General features: G+C 40.9%; 1 protein-coding gene across 1 annotated transcript; it reads left to right on the plus strand.

Annotated features, from left to right (window-relative positions):
• Positions 1 to 1,332: 1,332 nt before the first annotated feature.
• On the plus strand, positions 1,333 to 20,332 carry LOC139295954 (oxysterol-binding protein-related protein 1-like). Its single transcript, XM_070918156.1, has 27 exons — positions 1,333 to 1,456; positions 1,530 to 1,615; positions 1,700 to 1,774; positions 1,966 to 2,077; positions 2,173 to 2,258; positions 2,679 to 2,823; positions 3,017 to 3,084; positions 3,905 to 3,949; positions 4,502 to 4,575; positions 4,949 to 5,012; positions 5,174 to 5,275; positions 5,399 to 5,524; positions 5,654 to 5,732; positions 6,305 to 6,411; positions 12,049 to 12,217; positions 13,714 to 13,906; positions 16,143 to 16,218; positions 17,124 to 17,258; positions 17,522 to 17,619; positions 17,758 to 17,940; positions 18,049 to 18,156; positions 18,450 to 18,539; positions 18,722 to 18,848; positions 18,969 to 19,085; positions 19,223 to 19,346; positions 19,438 to 19,528; positions 19,985 to 20,332. Exons 1-27 carry the CDS (start codon positions 1,333 to 1,335, stop codon positions 20,085 to 20,087), a joined length of 2,907 nt encoding a protein of 968 aa, XP_070774257.1. The 3' UTR covers positions 20,088 to 20,332.
• Positions 20,333 to 20,355: the final 23 nt, after the last annotated feature.

The following is a 20,355-nucleotide window of genomic DNA, read 5'->3' on the forward strand; positions in this document are numbered from 1 at the left end:
CACAATCACAGGGACACAATAGCATATATATATATTTACATATATTATATATATATATATATTACAATTGATGGATGCAGTACTCATTGTATCTTTGTAACTGTAGGTTATCTGTGTTTTTCTGTTTCTGATGTTAATGCATTGGGTGTGGCAACTCCCACCCTGGGATTCATTACCCAATAGATTTGAAATCCTGTTCAACCAATTATCCAATGACAATTGTACACCTGACTATATAGTTGTTTGGCTCATGTCTTTGCCCATTCTGTCTCTGATGAAGAGACAGTCTGTAAAAGGCTGCAAATCAATATGTCAGTCTCTGCTTTTCCTCTCCTCTAACTGAGAAGCACCTGATTCAGCTGCACATTGCTTGAAGAAGCGCAGAGAACTACTAGTTCTACTAGAATAATAATTGGAATAGGAAAAAAATGTTTAAACTTAGTTGTAATAAACTGATATGACATTTGATTTTGATGGTCATCAGTTATCAGTCATTGCCTGCCAAACTCGGTAATACTATTGGGATGAGAGCTGAATGCCCAAATTATTACAACCTGCCCAAAAAAACAAAAAGTAGGCCAATTTGGGGAAAACCGCCCAGTCTGGTTCAGGTTCAGATTCAGGTTAAATGAACATTTTTGATGCAACAGGCTTCACTGGCATCTTGCTGATTCACTGGAGGATGATGTTGATTCTTAAAATCCCACAGTAGTACAGGGGGTAAAAAATTATTATTTGTTTGCTTGATTGCTTGTTTGGGGTTTGGGGTGGCTCAGTACTATTTGAGGGGTGGTCCAGTATTGTATAGCTAGCTACGTCTCTGCATACACAAGTTTAGCAGCTGCCTGGTCACGTGACGGCTACCAGCAGCTGTCAGCTGATTGAAATGATCAAGTTTCGGCTGTGAAGTGTTGTGTCCCTCAGCTGTAACTAAACCAGACCCAAGTCCGCGAAGGTTTGGTACATTAAGAGTAGTAAATCCTTAAATCCTGTAAGTCTGAAGTTGTTATCTCGTTTTAGCTAACGTTAGCCAACAACTAATTAGTAGTTAAGTGTTCAGGTAAATTCGCCTCATATCCTCGTGTTATTGGTTTTAAAACCAGTTTCTCCACCTCACAGAAGCTAAAAGAAAGTAAATAGCTAACCTAGCTAAATAATAACTGACTGAAAATCCATGTAGGCGAGTTACTTAACATTTAAATGTATAAAATTTGATGCTAATTTGCCGATCGAGGAGCTCTACTCACCTTTACTGGTTGTATGTGCGTTTGTCTAATAATTCGCTTTTTGTCCCCAGTATCTTGGACAGGCATTTAAGGAAGTCAAGTGCTGATGGAGGCAGACACAATTGAGGATCAGCTTCTCCTCTATGCTAAAGAGGGCAGTTGTTCTCATATTCAGAGGCTCCTTCAGTCGAGGATCGACCACAGCAACTCTCTCAACATCAACTGCACATGTAAGTGAAAAGAGGATGCTAACATGAGTTCAGGTAGGTAGGAGAGTGTTCATGTTCCTGTCTGTCACCGTAGCTAGGTCTAAAGCCAGCTCAGGATGGACACCCCTCCATTTGGCCTGTTACTTTGGACACAGGGATGTTGTGGAGGAGTTACTCAAGGTGAGAGCTGACATCACTCTGTATATTGTGTCCAATGCATATTTGCAGCCAGTGAAATTTACTCTATCGGAACACATTTTGCAGGCAGGTGCTGATGCAAATTTGCAGAATAACATGGGTGACACACCTCTACACAAAGCAGCCTACACCGGAAGAAAGGTAGCTACAGCTCATATATCATAATAAGAGGTTTTGTTTGCATTGTAACTTGACATATGACTCATCTTCTCAGCCAACCTAATACCAGTTGGAATCACTGTTATAGACTTTTCCCTTTCTCCCTTTGAAGCTTCAGAGTGATGACATGTGATGGTCAGACTTACATTTTTTCCTTTCTTTGGACCCTTAAGGAGATTGTTCTGTTGCTGCTGCGCTATGATGCCTGTTCCAACATAATCAATGGAACAGCTCAAATCCCTAAAGATGTCACAGAAGATGATGAAATCATTACAATGCTGGAGGGTATGAAATGATGGGAGGATTTTTTTAATGGCTCATGGCTTCTCTTTACTGTAGATCAGTTGCCCTTGATCTCAAATAGTGTTTGGTTTTTGCAGCTGCAGAGAGAAGAGAGACAAGGCGGCGGGAGGAGAAGCTTCTGGAAGCGGCCAGAGAGGGGGACATCTCCACTTTGTCTAAGCTGGTTAGGGTGGTAACCTTTCGAGGAACTTTGGCAGAATATATCACACTTTGAGAACATCTTTCACACATTTAACAATGCCTTTCACAGGTTTCGCTGTCTCTGAAATTGTTGCGATGCACAAACTACGACAGATTCTAGTCACAAAAATCCAACTTGTTTGATATATTTGCAACCAGGCAACAAGTTTGAATCCCAGATGGCCACAAACAAGACAACATGTGCCAACTGTCCTGTCTTAGTAGACCAGAGCAGAAGCTCTTTATAATTGGCTCGTTTCTCTGTATTGTGTGACTGGTTTAAGGTGGATACATCAGATATTTAGATATAGATACGTTTCCAGTCAGATGTGTAAAAGAGGTAAATGTCTGTCTCTTCTGCCTCGTTAAGTTTTCTGTTGTTCAACTGCCTTCTGTTCTTCAGCTCGGTGGAAAAGAAGCTCCAGATATTCACTGCAGGGACTCGGTGGGAAATACGGCCTTACACTGTGCAGCCTACAGAGGGCAGAAGCAGTGCATTATAAAGCTGCTAAAGTCTGGAGCCAGCCCCAGTATTAAAAACAACAATGGTATATCCTGTAACTTTGAGCATCACCCCTTATTATTTTGACTAATGTATTATAAGTGCAATCATGTTTACAATGGAGTCTTTCATAATTTGTTTTCAAATAATACACACTTTGGTAAACACTACAGTACATTCTGCTAGTCCTGTTCCTGTGTATTGCATGATAATTTATTGTATGGCTGATTGTATTGCAGAGCAGACAGCATTAGACCTGGTCCGCAGTGGTGAACTGAGACTGATTCTAGCAGCCTATCAAGACAAGGTAAGGGCAAATAAATTGTTTTTAATTCACCCAATTAATTATATGAAGTTTTCTTCTTTCCAGAATAAAAACCTAAGGTACAGGAATTAAGGTACAGTAGCACATTTGTCCACCACCTGAGTGCATGTACTGTGAGTCAGTGTCCAACACACTGTCCAACCTGAGCTATCGGCTCTACACCACATTGCTATTATGGATGGGATGATTCCTAATTATTTTAGTGATCCTCTGGCCTCACCTAGCACCACCATCGGGCCAGAATCTTGCTAGGAAAAATCTAATTAACAGATTTCTGTGAAATCTACTGAGCTCATTCCTGTTTCCCAGAAGATTAAACATTTCAATTTTGGGCTCTCCATGAGCAAATAACCCAATCTTCTCTACTGAAAGTCAACACTTGATGTGCCAAGCACCTTAATCACAGATTGGATGTTTCCTGCCTTCCTACCTAAATATAAGTGCACACAACTATCTTCCTGCACTTCCTCTCTTCACACATCTCTATACATGTTCACTTTAGGTCTGGTGACTGTGGAGAAAAAGCCTTGCGAGTCAGCAGTCCTTGCTCTTGCTTGGATGTCTGATAAGCCTGGCACAGCTTCAATGCAGAGTACTGCATAGTCATGGGGGAAATAAAAAACAAAAAGGCTAAGCACTAAGCTGTTAGGTAAATTAAAAATATATATTATTTACCTCTGAAACTATACAGGTTTTACTGTAATACAAAAAAACTGAGTTGAGTGTTTATGGTCTCTTCAACGCTGTCAGTCAGGCTCTGTCTGTACACAATCTGAGGATTATTGTTTTTTCCCCCACAAAGGATGTGAGCAGTGGGGTGCAGAAGATTGAAGGCCCTCTTTGGAAGGTACCCAGATGTTGAAGTGTGTTCTTTTCTACACTCAAATTGTCAGGCAATGTTTTTGTTCAGACTCCTCCACATTTGGTGGTATAGACTTTACTTTTTCCTGTTAGTCATCACATGGTCTCACATAGCCAGACCCTCCACACTTTGTTTTACCACTGTGCCAGTGCTGGAGAAAGGTCGGGCTCAACCCATTATCATTCTGGGATAGGGGAGAAAAGACTCTGGCTTGTTTGTATTTCTTTAAACCAATCACAGTCATCTTGGGTGCTAAGCGCAGGATGCAGCTTTCATCTTTCATCTTTCATCTATCATCATTAGTATATACAAAAGGCCCCTTCAGAGATTTTATTCCTTACTATTCAGTGTTGAAAGTGTTATCTGTGAATTCATTAGTTTATTTTGAATATTATGAAAAAAGATCAGTAAAACGAAAGTTTAAAATAAAGAAATAATATTTTGTTCTCCCCATCTACATATGATATATTTATACATTTATATGATTTACTTTTGCTACACAGTTGATCTCTTGTTGACCTCATGTGTCTCTGACAGAGTTCACGCTTTCTTGGATGGCGATCCCACTGGGTGGTAATTGAGGATGGAACTCTCTCCTGGTACCCCAGACAGTGAGATAACTTTATATGCATGCAGATTTCTTAAGCTAAAAAGTATAGTATGTAAATGTCTAGTATACTGTGTATTCTGTACATATGCTGTTATGGCCATGGTAGAAGTTTTGCTCTTGCTACTCCGTCCTTGATTGTGTAAAAGGTCACATTTAACCAGACAATGCCTTGTCACCTGCAGTGGCTGAAATACAGGCAAATCTAATTTCCTCCAAATAGTCCTTGTTGGAGATGGAGGCATCAGTAGTGGTTCACCAAGCATGATGAAAACTTTAAATTGTGACTCGATCCGTACTGCTGTGTTTTATTTTGTACAGTGTGTCTATGGTGTGATGCCACGTCTATGTGTTCTCTCATCTGTTTCTTTTTCTAGGGCTGATGCACTGGCTGGTGTGAGAAAACAGGGCTGCAAGTCTTTAACACAAGCCTACTGCATGGTGGGTACTGTAGTAGAGGTTATAGGCTCGTTGTAAGCGATTAACCTTCCTGACTACACAAGGATGCACAGTCCTTTGATGTTTCCGTTGTGGTCACATTGACATGATGATGTTTGATATGTAGTGCAGCAAACACATATAATTTCATGTTGTCATTCTAGGTCAAACCATGGGATCATTGCTTCTTCATGCTCAGGTGCTTTGATGACTCTGTACATTATTTTAAGGTCCCCTCAAAGACAGATTCAGTGGCAACAAGAAAAGTGAGATGAGATTCACCTTCTATGCTGTGGCTATACCCCCACCTACCTGAACAATCTGATTTGTCTAAGTGTATCTGTAAGGGTGGACAGCATTATAAATGTTATTGATATTTGTCCACTTAGAGATGGTTGGAGGCTTTTGAGGCACATTCGTCCTATAGCACTCGTCACTGCACCCGAGAACAGATAATCGACGATGCGGATGGTGATTGTGGCGTGACAGTGAGGAATCTGTCACAAGCCCTTCAGGTAAAATTTAGTTCAGACCTTTTTTAATGAGGTGGGTTGTTGGGTGACTGTAGGGAAGAAGTGCTATTCAGAGAGGACGATGTGTGAGTGTGTGTAAGTGTAAGGGTCTCTTGTTGTGTGCTCTTGCAGGCAGCCAACGCTTCCCAGCAGAAATTGGAGAGTGAAGTGTCAATATTTCTATCGATGGTGAAGAATGAGGAGAATTGCGGTAGGAGTCCTGGAATTGGTGACATATTGTGCAGTTAATCCAATGTCCTTTTTTTTATTTTTTTTTTTAACCTTTGCTGATTTTATACTAGTGCTGAAAAGATTAGTAAATTAATTGTTTAGTCAATGGACAGAAAATTAATTGCAAACAATTTTTCATAACTCTAACCCTGTGGTTCCCAACGTGGGGCTCTGGGCCCCTCAAGTGGTCAAAAGATAAATATGACGGGTCTATTGGAGAGTTTTACATCTCTAGTCCTCTAAATACAAAATCTAACCCTTGAATTGTCCCTTTAGCGTGGAAAAATCTGTTTCCAGCTTCTTAAATGTGAGACTTTTTATTTCAATGTACATTGCATATGTTTGGAGTGTGGCTTGTTGGTCAAAGTTGAAGACCTCGCCTTGGGTACTGGGAAACTCTGGGATGAGCATTTTCTGACATTTTGTATACTAATTGATTCATTGATGGATCATAAAAATAGTCAACAGATGAATCAGTAATAAAAAATAACCGTTAGTTGCAGCCAAATTTATACATCTGCTCTGAAAATGTCTTTTTTTTTTTTTTGAAAGCATTGGCTGCCCCTCTTTTACTGAAAGCCAAAGAGACCAGTGACCTCTCCAGTGAAACCTGTGCTGCTCTCCATCTGTGCCTTGAACTGCTGTCAAAACAAGAGGAGGTAGGGAAACATCTTCATCATCTTAATCAGGCCTGTATCAGCATGTACAGGATTTGACAAACTAACAGACACCGTACAGTTCAGTTGCCTTTGGGGTTTGAGCTATATTCCACCATCAGACCGTTTCTTACACATTATTATGTGTAATATTATATTAAATGCAGCCAGAACCATAACAATTGTTTATCTAATATCCTGTATTGTAATGTTTTTTTTCCATGAATGTGAAACCGTGTTGCCGTAATTTCAGAGAAATAAGACATTCAAGTGAAATCTAATCTTGTAATATAGAATCCTCTGCAGTATTGCACTTGATGTAATAGTTGTGGAAGACAGTTTTCTTTTTAGATTAGCTGCAGCTCACTGAGCATGTATGAATCTTCATCTCATTGACTCCCATACACTCACCCATGTGCTGTGCTCCTATTGGCTGGATAAATTATATTGAGTGATTACAAAATCCTCAAGCCCCCCCCCCCCTTTACGTTAGCTCCCTCATACCGATCAGATTTGAAGTTTGTGTGTGTGTCCACCTGTCCCAGTGGCTGTGCTGTGCCCTTGGGGGGGAAGCAATGAACAGTGTGTTAATCACTGGCACGTCTGTAGGAAGGACACAGGCAAGATCCGCTTTTATGCTTAGGTCTGCATTCAGCCCGCAGATCAGTGTAGACACACATACACACACACACAGGCACACTTGGACTTGGATCCACACACTCCTGCTCTGGGGAAAGGCTGTGCATTGAGCGAGGGAGCTGAAGCGCGTGCATATTCACAGGCTCAGCTGGAGATACATGCATTCACCCTTACATAGTGAAAACACACGCTCGCAGGCACACTTCCACATGCCAGAGCATCCAAGCACAGGAGAAAGAAGAGACGGAGCTCTCATCCAGTGTCTGCACAGGTACAAACCAAACAGTTGTTCTTGTATCTTCTTGTATTTCATATTATTTTTTATTGTGAGCTAAATAACTGGCTGTGTTTGCAATGTGCTGTTCCCTGATGACTTGTCATAAGGTGTTTGAAGTTTGGCACAGGTTAAATTTAGGCTGATGGTTTTTTTTAGTGTTGTAGATTCGATGTTAATAGGTTGGTCTGAAGCGTTGGCTATTCATCAGTATGCGGAGGTCAGTGATGGATTTGATGATGAAGAGTGTGAAATTGAGCATGTTTGAAGTGGTAGTGAACGCTACACTGCGCATGTTTTCAATGAGATCAATTTATAATGTACAGAATTCTGTCAAAGTAAGAGCATGGGGGAGGATAGATTAAATTGCATTGAGGATTTATTTGATATGGTGATACTTAAAGTTAAGATTGTGGGTTTAACCATTTCAACATAGCAGTTTTCCTTTGTGTTACACTGTTGTGTTGCACCTAAATTAAGAGCTGAGAGAATCACCTTTTTTGTCTCATTACCAATTAATTTTAAATTGGCACTCTGTCAAAATACCTCACTAAAATGCTGACACTGTCTACTGATTGCAGGTTATAGTATGGTATGTACTACAACTCGTTTATTGTAAAACCACTGGCAAAACAGGAATTAAGATTATATTTATATTTAGACACAAGTAAGTATTCCTGTGTCTACATGTGTGTGGTTTTGTATAATGTGAAGATAAATGAAATAATTTTGCATCAGATACAGTAAAACTCTGCTTTGGAAGTCAGCTGGATATAACACTGCACGACAAAGCCCAAATGCAGCGTGTTTACACAGTGATGTGTGCATTGCCAAACTACATTATCTTGGTATGAATTGGCACCAGCTGCTCTCCTGTCATAAGGAATAACCCTGCGTTGTTATCACAGGGAGGCTGAGAACATTCACTGCAGTCTCATCACCCAAGAAGTATTGACAGTGTCATAACAATGGACACTGAATTCATTTCTGGCAACCAGATAGTATAATATAAGAAGGAAATGTCTTAACAAGCATGTTACATCCACATGTTACATCATGCTAAGCTGGAGCTACTACATCTACTAACTGGATTATATTTCCTACACTGCTGAGATTGGCTGTATTACGCAGTATTAACTCTAATCCCACATTCCCATTGTCCCACGACAGATGCCTCTGTTGCTGCCACTTACTAGACTTAGACTTAGACTTTATTTATCCCACAGCAGGGAAATTTACAAGTCACAGCAGCAAAGACAAAGTTTTTTTTTAAAAACAATATACATATAATAAATACAGATATAAAAAATATTGGGAACAAAATAAATATATACACGGAAAATATAAATATGTGCAGATTTATGTACAGAATTATACACATTTGTTTTCTACATACTGTATTCACGTGCTATTGTAATTGTGCCTTTCATAGGGTTTCGGAGCATTTACAGTGTTACCATTTAGCAGAGTATATGTGGTCTGACCCATTTCAGCAGCAGCTGCAGAACTAAAGTATGCCAGTGAGTGCCACATTTATACAGTACATGCAGGGCACAGTATGACGGATTCGTGACTACATGGCATTTAAAGTGGAGAGATTTGTGCTGCTAACTTTGCTTCTTCCCAAGGACATTGTCGTGAAGATTGAGCTGCAAATGGACAATCCTGGGCAGAAACCCTCTTGGGGGTTGTGTCAGTAACTGTCATGCACACAACACAGCTCTGTAAAACCCAACCTTTCCCGGTGTTTCTCAGGCAGCAGGCTTCCACACCTGTCAAGAAAACAAATGGGGGCTTACAGCATGAAACCACTTAGTGGTGACACGCAGATAAGCAGATCTGTCAGTATGTATTGCTCTGAAGGAAGGAGAATGGCAGCACAGGATCTTTTTTTTTCCTGCAGTGATTCATAATTTTTTGTCTACAGATTGTAAGAAAGATTGCCCTTCAAACCCTTTGGGAATGGTGGGAACACAAAGTACCGTTTGACCTTTAGTTCAACCATCGCCACATGGGGAACTGACCGACCGACTGTCATCTCTCACCCAGGAGAGACTTCGCCGGGCACAGTTAAATGTTCTTGTCGGTCCCTGCACTGACTTCATTCTTTGTCGGGTCATACATTCATAAATCTGTCTGAGAGGAGGAAGTGTTTATTCAAACTTATCTTTTTGGATTCTCACCTTTTAGTCAAGGGTGTGTATGTGTAGAGAGGTACCTGGGAGTATTTCTGTGTAATTGCTTGCTGCATCTCTTTGCTGCACTGGTGCTCACTTCACGCTCAAATAAAATATTTTTTAGTTGCTTAGCTCCCAGCCATCATAGTCTTGTACAGTTTGATATACAGTTACAGTATAGTTATTACAGAGGACTGTATAGAGCTATAATACATTTGCTTCCCCTTCAGCAGAGAAAGCAAATTTTAGAACAAACTAAAAGCTCTACCCTTTGGGGTGTTGGCCAAGGAGAAGCTTCCCTCCCAGGCTTCAGCGACAGCTACTGCACACAGCCTCAGCAGGGCTTAAAATAGCGCTGTTTGTGCTCAGGCGAGAGGATGCAGCGAGAGCGAAAGAGCTGGCTGGGATAGTTACACAACAAAGTGTTCTGTCCCTGGATGGGCTCTCAATCCAAGTGCCTGTGACAGGGAATGTTAACACAGGCTCCTCACAATGAGCTAACTTTCTTTCCACCATACATTTGCAAGGACAATGAACAAATGGGTGTGTTTTTGCACACTAAAGGTCATATTTTGTGAGATAGTAACAGCACGAACATTTTAGAACAATGGGATAATCCTGAATTTGATTTAGATTAGATTTAGATTGAGTCGTATTTTCCTTAACTTGCCAATTAATCTTCTGAGACTTTTTCTATATCTGCATGGAAGGACAGTTATTACAGTCAGAGGGAAAAAATCATAGAGATGTTTGTGGGTTTCTTCACATAACATGACCTAAAGGGGGTAAACAGTATAGTTGATGACAGCAAGAGCGAAAGTGTGAAGTTTGTCCTTGACTGTAGGTGCTAGACAGCTGTTGAACCTTGTGTGAAAGAAGCTGCTTATGAGCTTCTGTCACATTGACAAAAACACCTTAGTGCAACATGACGTCTATGTGTATGCACAGTAGTTCATTTGATTTTACAAGGATACAGGTCTATATAAAGTGATCATGGATAAGTTAAGTGTGAGTGTGGGTTTTTGGTGTATTTGTAGAAATGGGGTGATATGAGGCAAAGTCATGAATGCTTCAGTAGCTTGAAATCTTCTGATCAGAGGTGTTTTTATTGCTCTCTGTTGCAGAGTTAGGATCTGCATATTGTTGCACATGAGTCATTCTCACCTCTCTGTACTGTATGTATAATGAAGTTTTGCTGAATCGAGCCATGGGCACAAAAGAAGTCAGGTTTACATTATGTATTTCAGTCATTATATTTAGATAAAAAAGCCCTTAGCTAGTATTGGGGTGCTCCGATCGATTATGTGTGGATTGGAATCAATCAATATTCATTACAAATGGCTGGATCGGCAGCCTTGAAGTTTGCTGATCAGAGGAAAGAAATCAGCTAATAGGTAAATGTGTCACTCAGTGTTTTCACTGTCTCATCCATCATGTCTGTCTATATACTGTATGTGATATATTATCTTATGATTTGAAAATGTCTTGTCAATATGAGCACTATTTAATCAAAATCATAGACTCCAGGGTGTGTTTCACATTTGTTTCTTTAATGGGAATATCACAGATAGTGAACATCTTGGATATGAATTCCACTGAAATTAGTTTTTTGACCTTCGATCCCATAAAGTCTCCATGGTGATCACTGAAACATTGTACCCATGATGGTTATGGCCACATATCTGAAAGGGAAATTGGTACAAATCATAACCCACCTTGAGCACATCAGCAGATCTGCGTTGACAGGTGTTTCTTTGTGCATGGCTGTGCACACAACTGGTAATACAACAGGCAGTATAAGAGATGAGGATGAACTTTAATAGAAGACATTGGCCGTGCTTTGCAGTCTCAGATTTACAGTGTGATTTACAAGCTCCTGTTTCTCTCAGACTCTGCTGCCTTCCCCAAGGTGACTCTGGGAGTTTTTTGGGGTTTTTTTAAACCGCCAAGGCTATGCTCCATTTTTATGATTATTCTGGATGCTTTTTTTTGTCTGCTAATAATACTTATAAATGAATTGAATTAAAAAAAAAAATCCTTTTTAAAAGTATTTATTTTTTAAGAAAAATGTGTTCTTGGCAGCACTTATCTCATTCGACATAATTTATGTTCACATCTGTGTATTTTTGTTTAGTGTCTGTCTTCTGTTTAGTTAGTAAAGGACGCGCGTACAAAAGCAGCGTTAGACAATAGGAAACACTGATCAGTCTGTCCCACAGTGGCCTGGCTCAGGTTGCTCTGAAGAGACACTCAATCCTGGGCTACAGAGCTCTCGGAGACTAGGGTGTTTGGTTCTGACTGGAGGAAACCAGATCTGTGGGCAGGGTTAGAACAATGACCTGCACTCAGAACCACAAAGACACACACAGAAGCGGATCGATAGCTTCATATCAATCAAACCATCAGTCAATCACAAATCTGCCAGCAACACTGGCTATACTGCACACATGTTGGATCAAAACGTATATGAGCATGTTTTCTTCATTTACTGTACCTTGTTTCTGGGGTGTGTCTGTGTGTTTCATCTGTCTGGTGGTCCTGTGTTTGCAGGTGTGGAGCCTGAAGTTAGAGCAGGAGGTGGAGAAGAACAAAGCTCTGACAGAGGCTCTGCAGACATTGGCCACTGAGCATCACGAGCTCCAGCAGCCCCTGTGTAAGAGCAGGAGGTCGTCTACCCTCAGTACCCTCACTGAAGATGACTTCTATGACGCTGTGTCAGGTCGGCAAACTTCTTGATTGAAGTAATCAAGAATATGTTAGAATATGTTACAGGGGTTACACGAGATCAGTACAGTACATCTTGTTCTTCATACAGTGTCTTGGCCACGTCATAAATTAGACAAATTAAGTCTCAAGCATTAGATGAAGCATTTTTTCTTCTCTTGTAATTTTCTGCTTTTACAAATGTTGCTTAAAATAACACTGAGCTAAATGCATTGTTCATTGAGCTGTGCTCATTTCTCCCATTGCTGAGCTTTCCTTAAAGGTAGCGTGGAGTTTTTGACCTCTAGTAGCCATAGAACAATGCCTTCACAAGTTGCTGTTTGTATTGTAACTAACATTGCTGTGGTTGGTTTCACACCATTCTTCTGTTTGATGGTTGATGGCAATAAAGGGCAAAGAAGCAGTAGCGATGTGCCCACAAGGGCAGGGAAGAAGAAGAATACAAGCTTGCAAACATGGATGTGAACAAAGCACAATTTTAAACATTAATGTTTTATGAGGAAGGCATTTAAGAAGTGTGTCAGGCCTCAATAATAAACACTGAATGTAAACATAACTTTGTTTGTTTACAAGAAAACTCCAAAAGGAAACTTTAAGAATTGCAGCTCGTATTTACATACTTAGGGCTGAACAATCGCCTCCAGCAGCAAATCTTGTTCTAGTATTACTGCACTGTATGTTTACCATGCATGAAGTTTGCTTCTTTGTGGACCCAAAAGCCTCACCATGGTGATTATATACAGCAGACTTCCTTCAACAACATGTTTGTGCACTATGGACCAATCTTTCTCAGGAATCATTACATTATTCATAGATAGCCCTGAGTTATCTACGAGCTGGAGACACTCTGCCTGTAGACTCTAAACTGTGTTCAGCATATATATGAGGATTTTCACATGCTGAGCTGAGTGTGTAAAAACCCGATCAAGTGTCTTTGTTTACGTAGAGGATGTTTATGAAGCTGTGTTGTACCTGCGGCCACCTTGAACACAGTACATGCACATACGGTACAGCCATGCTGTTGTATACTGAATAATATGTTGACAGATATTTCAGACACAAGTACACGTATTAACAATATGCACTCATAACTCAGACTAGCATATACAGTCCTCCCATCAGAGAGTGTACAAATACCACACTATTCTCTCCTCCCTTTGTGTATGTGACGGTAGCTGTAATGCCACTGACAACGCTGGCTAGGGGAGGAGTAGCATCCAGCAAGCACAGAGCAAACAGTGCTGGAGGAAGTGAAGCCTCTGTGTGGCCTCTCATTGGAACACAATCCTCAGGTGGGGTTTGGCTGGCAGCAGGGAGGGGGAGGTTGGAGAGGAACTCGAGTGCACAAGCGATTATTTGCGGACAGTGTACTCGTCAGGCTGCAGCTTTCTGCCGGCCACTTGAACCTGCATATATGTATGTATGTGTGAGTGTTGACCTGGCGTACTTGGCATGACCTGGCATCTGCCCCCTGTCACCATCGTTCCACAGAGTCGGAGTCGGAGCTCTCTGTAAGCGGCTTCCTGTCTGTGGCCAGTCACTCCTGTGAAGAGGACGAGGGGAGAGACACCCCCCTTCTCAGCAGCTTCCGCCATCCCAGAGCACTCGGGGGGCCTACCGGAATGTCGGGGGAGGGTAACCATGGCAACCAACCAGCCCAGTGCAATGGAGTCAAGAAGCACAGGTGGGACATGCTCCAGTTATGATGTCATGCTTGTTTACTGGCTCAAAAGATGGCAAAGAGACGAGTGGAAATGTAATGTTGGCCATGCTGAGTGGTTTCCAGACAACCGATTCACTGTTTTGTGCAAGGCTTCGTTAAAGATCATTATCACAGCTGGTAGCAGGATTCAGTAGAATATAACTTTATATTGCTGAGCAACTTTAAATATCTATCTATTTGACTTTTTAGTATGTGTGTCTGTTGGTAGGTTACAGACCTCAATCAGCAAGAGGATAGGCTGGCAAATAGCAGAGTTGGTGTAATGGGATACTACCTTTCCACTCCGGTTTGTTTTTGTAGTCAGGTGTTTTTGTTTGAGCACCCAATCCACAGAGAATAGCCTGCTTTGTTTTTCCTGACAGATCCAACTCTCCAAGCGAAATATCAACGTAGCGCTTGGTGTTTGGCTGTACAGGGGAGTTGGGGGGGGCATTTCTTGAAGATTTGACAATCTTTCATTTCCGTGCGTTTCTGATTCTGGCTTGGCCTCTCTTCCTTAATCCAACAAGTGATCCATGAATAATTTAGCATGTGCTGGCATAGAGTAGGAGTTGGAGGAAAGGGGACTGGCTGGCTGGCCAGCTCTGTGTGTGTGTGTGTGTGTGTGTGTGTGTGTGTGTGTGTGTGTGTGTGTCTGTCTGTCTGTGTGTCTGTGTGTCTGTGTGTCTGTCTGTGTGTGTGTGTGTGTGTGTGTATTAATGATTTAGGAGGTGTCTATTTTGAATTACTCCTGTCATTCAAAGATACGTCTGTCCCTGGTTGCCTGTAGACGGGCCTCAGTCTGGTTGTTTAACATTTCTCTCGCTCTCTACAGTGATGTAGATGTATTATTTTCATGCATGTTACAATAATGATTTGAAGACTGATACAGCTCAACCATAGACAGCGTTTTCTGTAAGTGCATGCTTCAAAGCTTTGATTTAACACGTATATAGAAAATCCCGCCTCACTTCTAGATTGGCTTGTGTTTCAGGAGCCTCTGCTGAACAATACAGTTTTGTTTAAAAGGTTTATTTTAGCTGTATTTCAGAAAGATTTAACATAAAAACTAGGATTTCTGACCACATTTTAAGACAAATTTGGGAACTTTGTGGCTTAAATTGGAGCATCTCATCTAAAAAAGTAGGATTTTTGTGTTCAACAACTACAAAAACTACATGTCTCATGAATCTTCAGATGTCTACACGTACAGTAGTAGATATCATTTACTTTAGAAAATAGAAAACCCAGTTGTCACGTTTCAGTCCAATGAAAGAAATCCTCTTTGTAAAAATAAATTTTGGGTCTGAGGCTGATGGAACACAAACTAGGCCAGAAGTACAGTCTGCCATGCATCACTGCTCTGCTCATCCTACAGATGGAGTAACCCCCCCTCCCCACCACACCACCACCTCTGTTTATTTAGCTGAAGTAATGGTTTTTATTTGTGTAGTTGCGTCAGCACTCAATTTTAAACAAGGACACAATCTGCCTCCAGCCTGCATAGCTGTAAAACAGTCCACACTACAGTTGTTACCAAGCCTGGAAGATAAACAACATGGACCAGATTTAGTCAAGTAGCAAAGGCAAAGTTTGAGAGGGAGCAGAAAAAGCAGCTGCATGTGTACAAGTTAAGACAGAGAACGTTCAGTCCATAATTAATCTAAAGGTGTGCAAATTAGTAAAATATCTGAGAAGTGTTTTTGAGCCAAGCTTCATAAGCAAAATTGTCAATTTAAGGAGTGTGTCTTATAACCAGTCTTGAAAATCAACGCACGCACACACGCACGCACGCAGTTCATTCATGCGTGTTGCCTGAGGCTTGACCTGACCGGCTGAAACCTCATTTGTCTTTGTTCCCAAATGGTGGTTCAAGCTATGTTGTCTACTCTGCATCTTTTAAATAGTTCAAGCTCTCAAGTAGACAAAATAATGGTTTAAATATGTGGTTTACCCAATACTTGCAGGCATTGGATTTGTGCTCAGCACCATATTAGAACCGTAAATAATTTTGATTGTGGAGGAGACCAGATCACGTGCCCTCAGTGTTTGCCTGCTATACATTGCACACAAAACAAACAATCTAATGATTTCCCATGAATAGACTTTAAAATGTATTGTACTTACACGTAGATGGATATTATGGCACATGATATGGGCACTGATAGAAATCCTCTTCCTTAATGTAATTCTGTCTCTTCATGCTGCTGTCCCACAGAACATCTCTACCGGCTCCCATGTTCTCCAGGAATGACGTCAGCATCTGGAGTATCCTGAAGAAATGCATCGGCATGGTGAGAACAGACGATTCTCCTCCAACAGATGAACCCTTGTTATTTGTTGTACTGCAATTTGCTGTTTGGAGAAAGTAAATGCTGTCCTGAGACATTGTTTTTACACAGGCTTGTTGAACAAAGACTAAACTCAGGTAAAAAAAAAAAATTGGTTAGATAATTGTGATAAATTCTTTTTTTGTACTTCCTCCTTAACTTACGGTGTCTTTATGAGTATAGTCATTAGTATCAGTGTCTTGGAGTCCTAAGGGATCTCAGTCCTCACTCAGCCCTGTCCTGGATTTAATTACATTTAATAATGTCTATTAATGTTTTATTCCTCAATTAAATGTGGCTAATGATTCATGCATACGCAATTCTGTGGACAGATAGATATACAGACACACTCACACAGGGTATGCGTAAAGTGTGTTGAAGAGTGCAGTCATGTGGTTGTTGAGTTAATATAATATCTCCTGTCTTTTTTTTTTCACCGCATCTTTTTATATTGTAAACCACTGCATTAGATTTGTTTGTACATGTCAGGCAAAACATTTTTACACTAAACCTCAGATATTACAGTTGAATGTTATAATAGAATAATGTCAGTCTGCAACACCACCAGAACATTGAATTGAGCTGTAAATGTTAACAATTATACCTTAATTAGATCCACACCTCAAATCCACACCCATGAAAAACTTTAATTTGATAGTTCACATATATTTAACTGTATATACACGTGTCCATATACTTATTCATACACCATGCATATGCTTTACAGAGATGGGATTTAGCTCTGTTGTATTGGATTGTATTCGATTCTAGAGCTGCATCTATAACTGGTAACTCAGAGTAGAAATACAGACGATCCACTGCCCCTGCAACACAGTTTCTTTTATTTCTTATCATCTTATCTTTTTCAGGAGTTGTCAAAGATTGCCATGCCTGTGATATTTAATGAGCCTCTGAGTTTCCTCCAGCGGTTGACAGAATACATGGAGCACACCTACCTCATCCACCAGGCCAATGCCACAACAGACTCTGTCGAGAGGATGAAGGTACCACAAAGCCCACGTTTACTATCTTAAAAATATCTAATGGTTAATCTCCAAAGTAATATGTCATTTGTTTCTTCTCATGTAAGCTCACGTTACTTATTTGAATTAAGTCAAATATTATTGTAGAGTTTCTAGCCTTTCATAAAGTACTGTGCCATTATTATCTTTTCGAATAAAACAGCAGGATGCTATTATGAGACTCAATAGTTATATTTTCTATCATTATCAAATATTGAATTGGTTACCTGTAATTTGGTTTGTAGTGTGTTGCAGCATTTGCTGTGTCAGCTGTAGCATCGCAGTGGGAGAGGACTGGGAAACCCTTCAACCCACTGCTGGGGGAGACCTATGAGCTCATCAGGTAAGACACTTGTCAGTGCCTTAAACGCACAAATGTGTCTCATGGGCGCACCTATACACAAAACATTTTGCATTTAGTGAAGATTAATTTTTTAGTGCCCTTCCCTGCAATACCAAGCATGTCCCTGTTCTCCATCAGAGACGATTTGGGCTTCAGGTGGGTGTCAGAGCAAGTGAGCCATCACCCTCCAGTCAGTGCCTTTCAAGCTGAGGGCCTCGAGCAGGATTTCGTCTTCCATGGCTCCATCTACCCCAAACTCAAGTTTTGGGGAAAGAGCATAGAAGCTGAGCCGAAGGGAGTCATTACACTGGAGCTGCCCAAGTGAGTGCACAGTCTAAGACTGCTGTGCAACTCTGATTTGAATCCTTTTGAGGTGGCATCATCTTATGTTGCTTTTGTCTTTTATCTTTTGCTTCTTCGTCTCTGCAGATATAATGAAGCCTACACCTGGACAAATCCTACCTGTTGTGTCCACAATATCATTGTTGGTCAGCTTTGGATCGAGCAGTACGGCAGCGTGGAAGTCATCAATCACAAGTAATAGAAATCCCCTTCTCTTTGGGCCGCTCTGTGTGTCTTGTTTGTCTCGAAATGCATATTCACTTGGTGCATTTGCATTCACAGAGACTTGGGAGCATGAATATCTTTCTCTCTACGCTCTGCAGTGGAGTGTTGATCTACTTTCAGATTCAGCGTATTGATCATGGGAGCAGAACTGGGACAGTTGCCATTAGAATAGAAAAGCTGGATAATTAATGTTTGAAAGCCTCAGCTCGCATTAGGAGAAGAGTGAAAGAGAATTGTTAAACAGCCTTGTCATTCTGTGGTAGGACCGGAGAGAGATGCAGCATGATGTTCAAGCCCTGTGGCCTCTTTGGAAAAGAGCTCCATAAAGTGGAGGGATACATCCTAGATAAAAGGTATCTTCTTCCTTTTAATTACCAATGATTTAATTATTCATCAGTTGTTTAATATTGCCTGACAGTAATGTAGATTTGTCATAAATTACTACATTGTTAATTACCTTTTGCCATATGTAACACTCAGTGATGCTGTGTCTGAATCTGTGTTTTATTATCACTTGTTCTCTGTATGTTTGCAGCAAAAAGAAGCTCTGTGCAATATATGGCAAATGGACTGAATGCTTATACACTGTAGACCCTGCTACCTTCGAAGCCCACAAAAAGACTGACAGAAAGAATTCAGATGAAAAAAAGGGCAATAAACAGGTATTCAATTTTACTGCTTTCAAAGTCACCTGTGTTCTGTCTCCACGTGGTTCAATACACTTGAGCTTATGTCTGTCTGTGTGTGTGTGTGTGTGTGTGTGTGTGTCTGTGTATCTCCAGAGCAGTGTGGATGAGGAGCCAGAGGAGATGCCTCCACCTGATGCTGAGACGGTCCAGGTCATCCCAGGCAGTGAGCTCATCTGGAAAATAACGCCTCGACCGGACAACTCGGCCAAGGTATGAGAAGACAGGAGGGGTGGAATCAGAACAGTTTGTAGATTTAAAAAAGAATAATCTGCGTCATTCTGTTGCCTTTTGTCTTTGCTCCCGCTATGACGAAATGTTTTGGTTATTTCATTCTCTCTCTCTGGCAGTTCTACGCATTCTCCACATTCGCTATGCACCTAAATGAGATGGAGAAGAGCATGGAGGGAGTTATTCCCACAACAGATAGTCGCCTCAGACCTGACATCCGCGCCATGGAGAATGGAGATATAGGTACAGTGTATGGCCCCATTATGCCACACTAGCTTAAATACCAGCTCTGGCGGTATTCAAGTTTCTTTATCCGTGCCTTTTTTTTTTATAGATTTGGCAAGTGCAGAGAAGAAGAGGCTTGAGGAAAAACAGAGAATGGCCCGCAAAAATCGCACCAAATCAACAGACGAATGGAAAACAAGGTTAGTTACTGAGACATATGATGTTGTTGTTGTTGCCCTATGTTGTTTCCCTATTGCTAATTTGTTTCATTAATTATTATTATTGTCTTGTGTTATCAACTATGCCGTCCCCTTTATTATACTTGAAAAGGAACGCTGCACTTGGCCCAAGGTTTGGTTCAAAGCTTGTTACTTTGTTGCTGTTGTTTTCTCTGGTGTGAAGTGCTGCACTACACCACCCTCCTCAGGACAAAATGCACAACTGCAACTGTGTGTTGTTGAATGCATTAGTCAAAACACTGTCACTCGTGAAGATACTGGTGTTTGATACGGGACATATATATAACTTTTTGCCATTGTGTTGTAAACAACAGTGCCGTGAACTAGTGTTATGCTTTTGTGTTTTGATTTCTCTTTCTCTATCCATAAGTGCTGTATCCATGTCAAATAAATCTTCTCTTTGTTAAAACTCTACAGGTGGTTTCAGCAAGGGCCCAACCCTCACAACAAAGCTCAGGACTGGCTCTACTTGAAAGGCTACTGGGACAGGAACTACACTCACCTGCCTGACATCTACTAATAAGTAGAAATACACACAAATACCATATACATGGATATCTACTTTTACCACCTTTTGGACTTTATCTGCTGCACTGGGGTTTGTGCTGAGACTCCCTAGCACATGCGACCGTGTAATGGAGTTGGTATAGAACAGCAGGTAAGGTCGAAAAAATAAAATGTCTTTAAGGAATCAAAGGCAGTAAAACACTGAATGAACCCAGAGGCGTATATTCTTCAATAGATGTGTGAACAATAAAGCACAAAAACTCACTTATTTATAGTGGCCC

The sequence above is a fragment of the Enoplosus armatus genome, chromosome 14, assembly GCF_043641665.1.
Source record: "Enoplosus armatus isolate fEnoArm2 chromosome 14, fEnoArm2.hap1, whole genome shotgun sequence".
In the NCBI taxonomy this organism is placed as follows: domain Eukaryota; kingdom Metazoa; phylum Chordata; class Actinopteri; order Centrarchiformes; family Enoplosidae; genus Enoplosus; species Enoplosus armatus.

Bases quoted from the DNA above. Each gene is read 5' to 3' on its own strand.
- LOC139295954 (XM_070918156.1), top strand. From the start codon at position 1,333: ATGGAGGCAGACACAATTGAGGATCAGCTTCTCCTCTATGCTAAAGAG. The intron at 6,412-12,048 runs GTAGGGAAACAT...CTGTGTTTGCAG, and splicing joins TGCTGTCAAAACAAGAGGAG to GTGTGGAGCCTGAAGTTAGA. The intron at 13,907-16,142 runs GTGGGACATGCT...GCTGTCCCACAG, and splicing joins AATGGAGTCAAGAAGCACAG to AACATCTCTACCGGCTCCCA.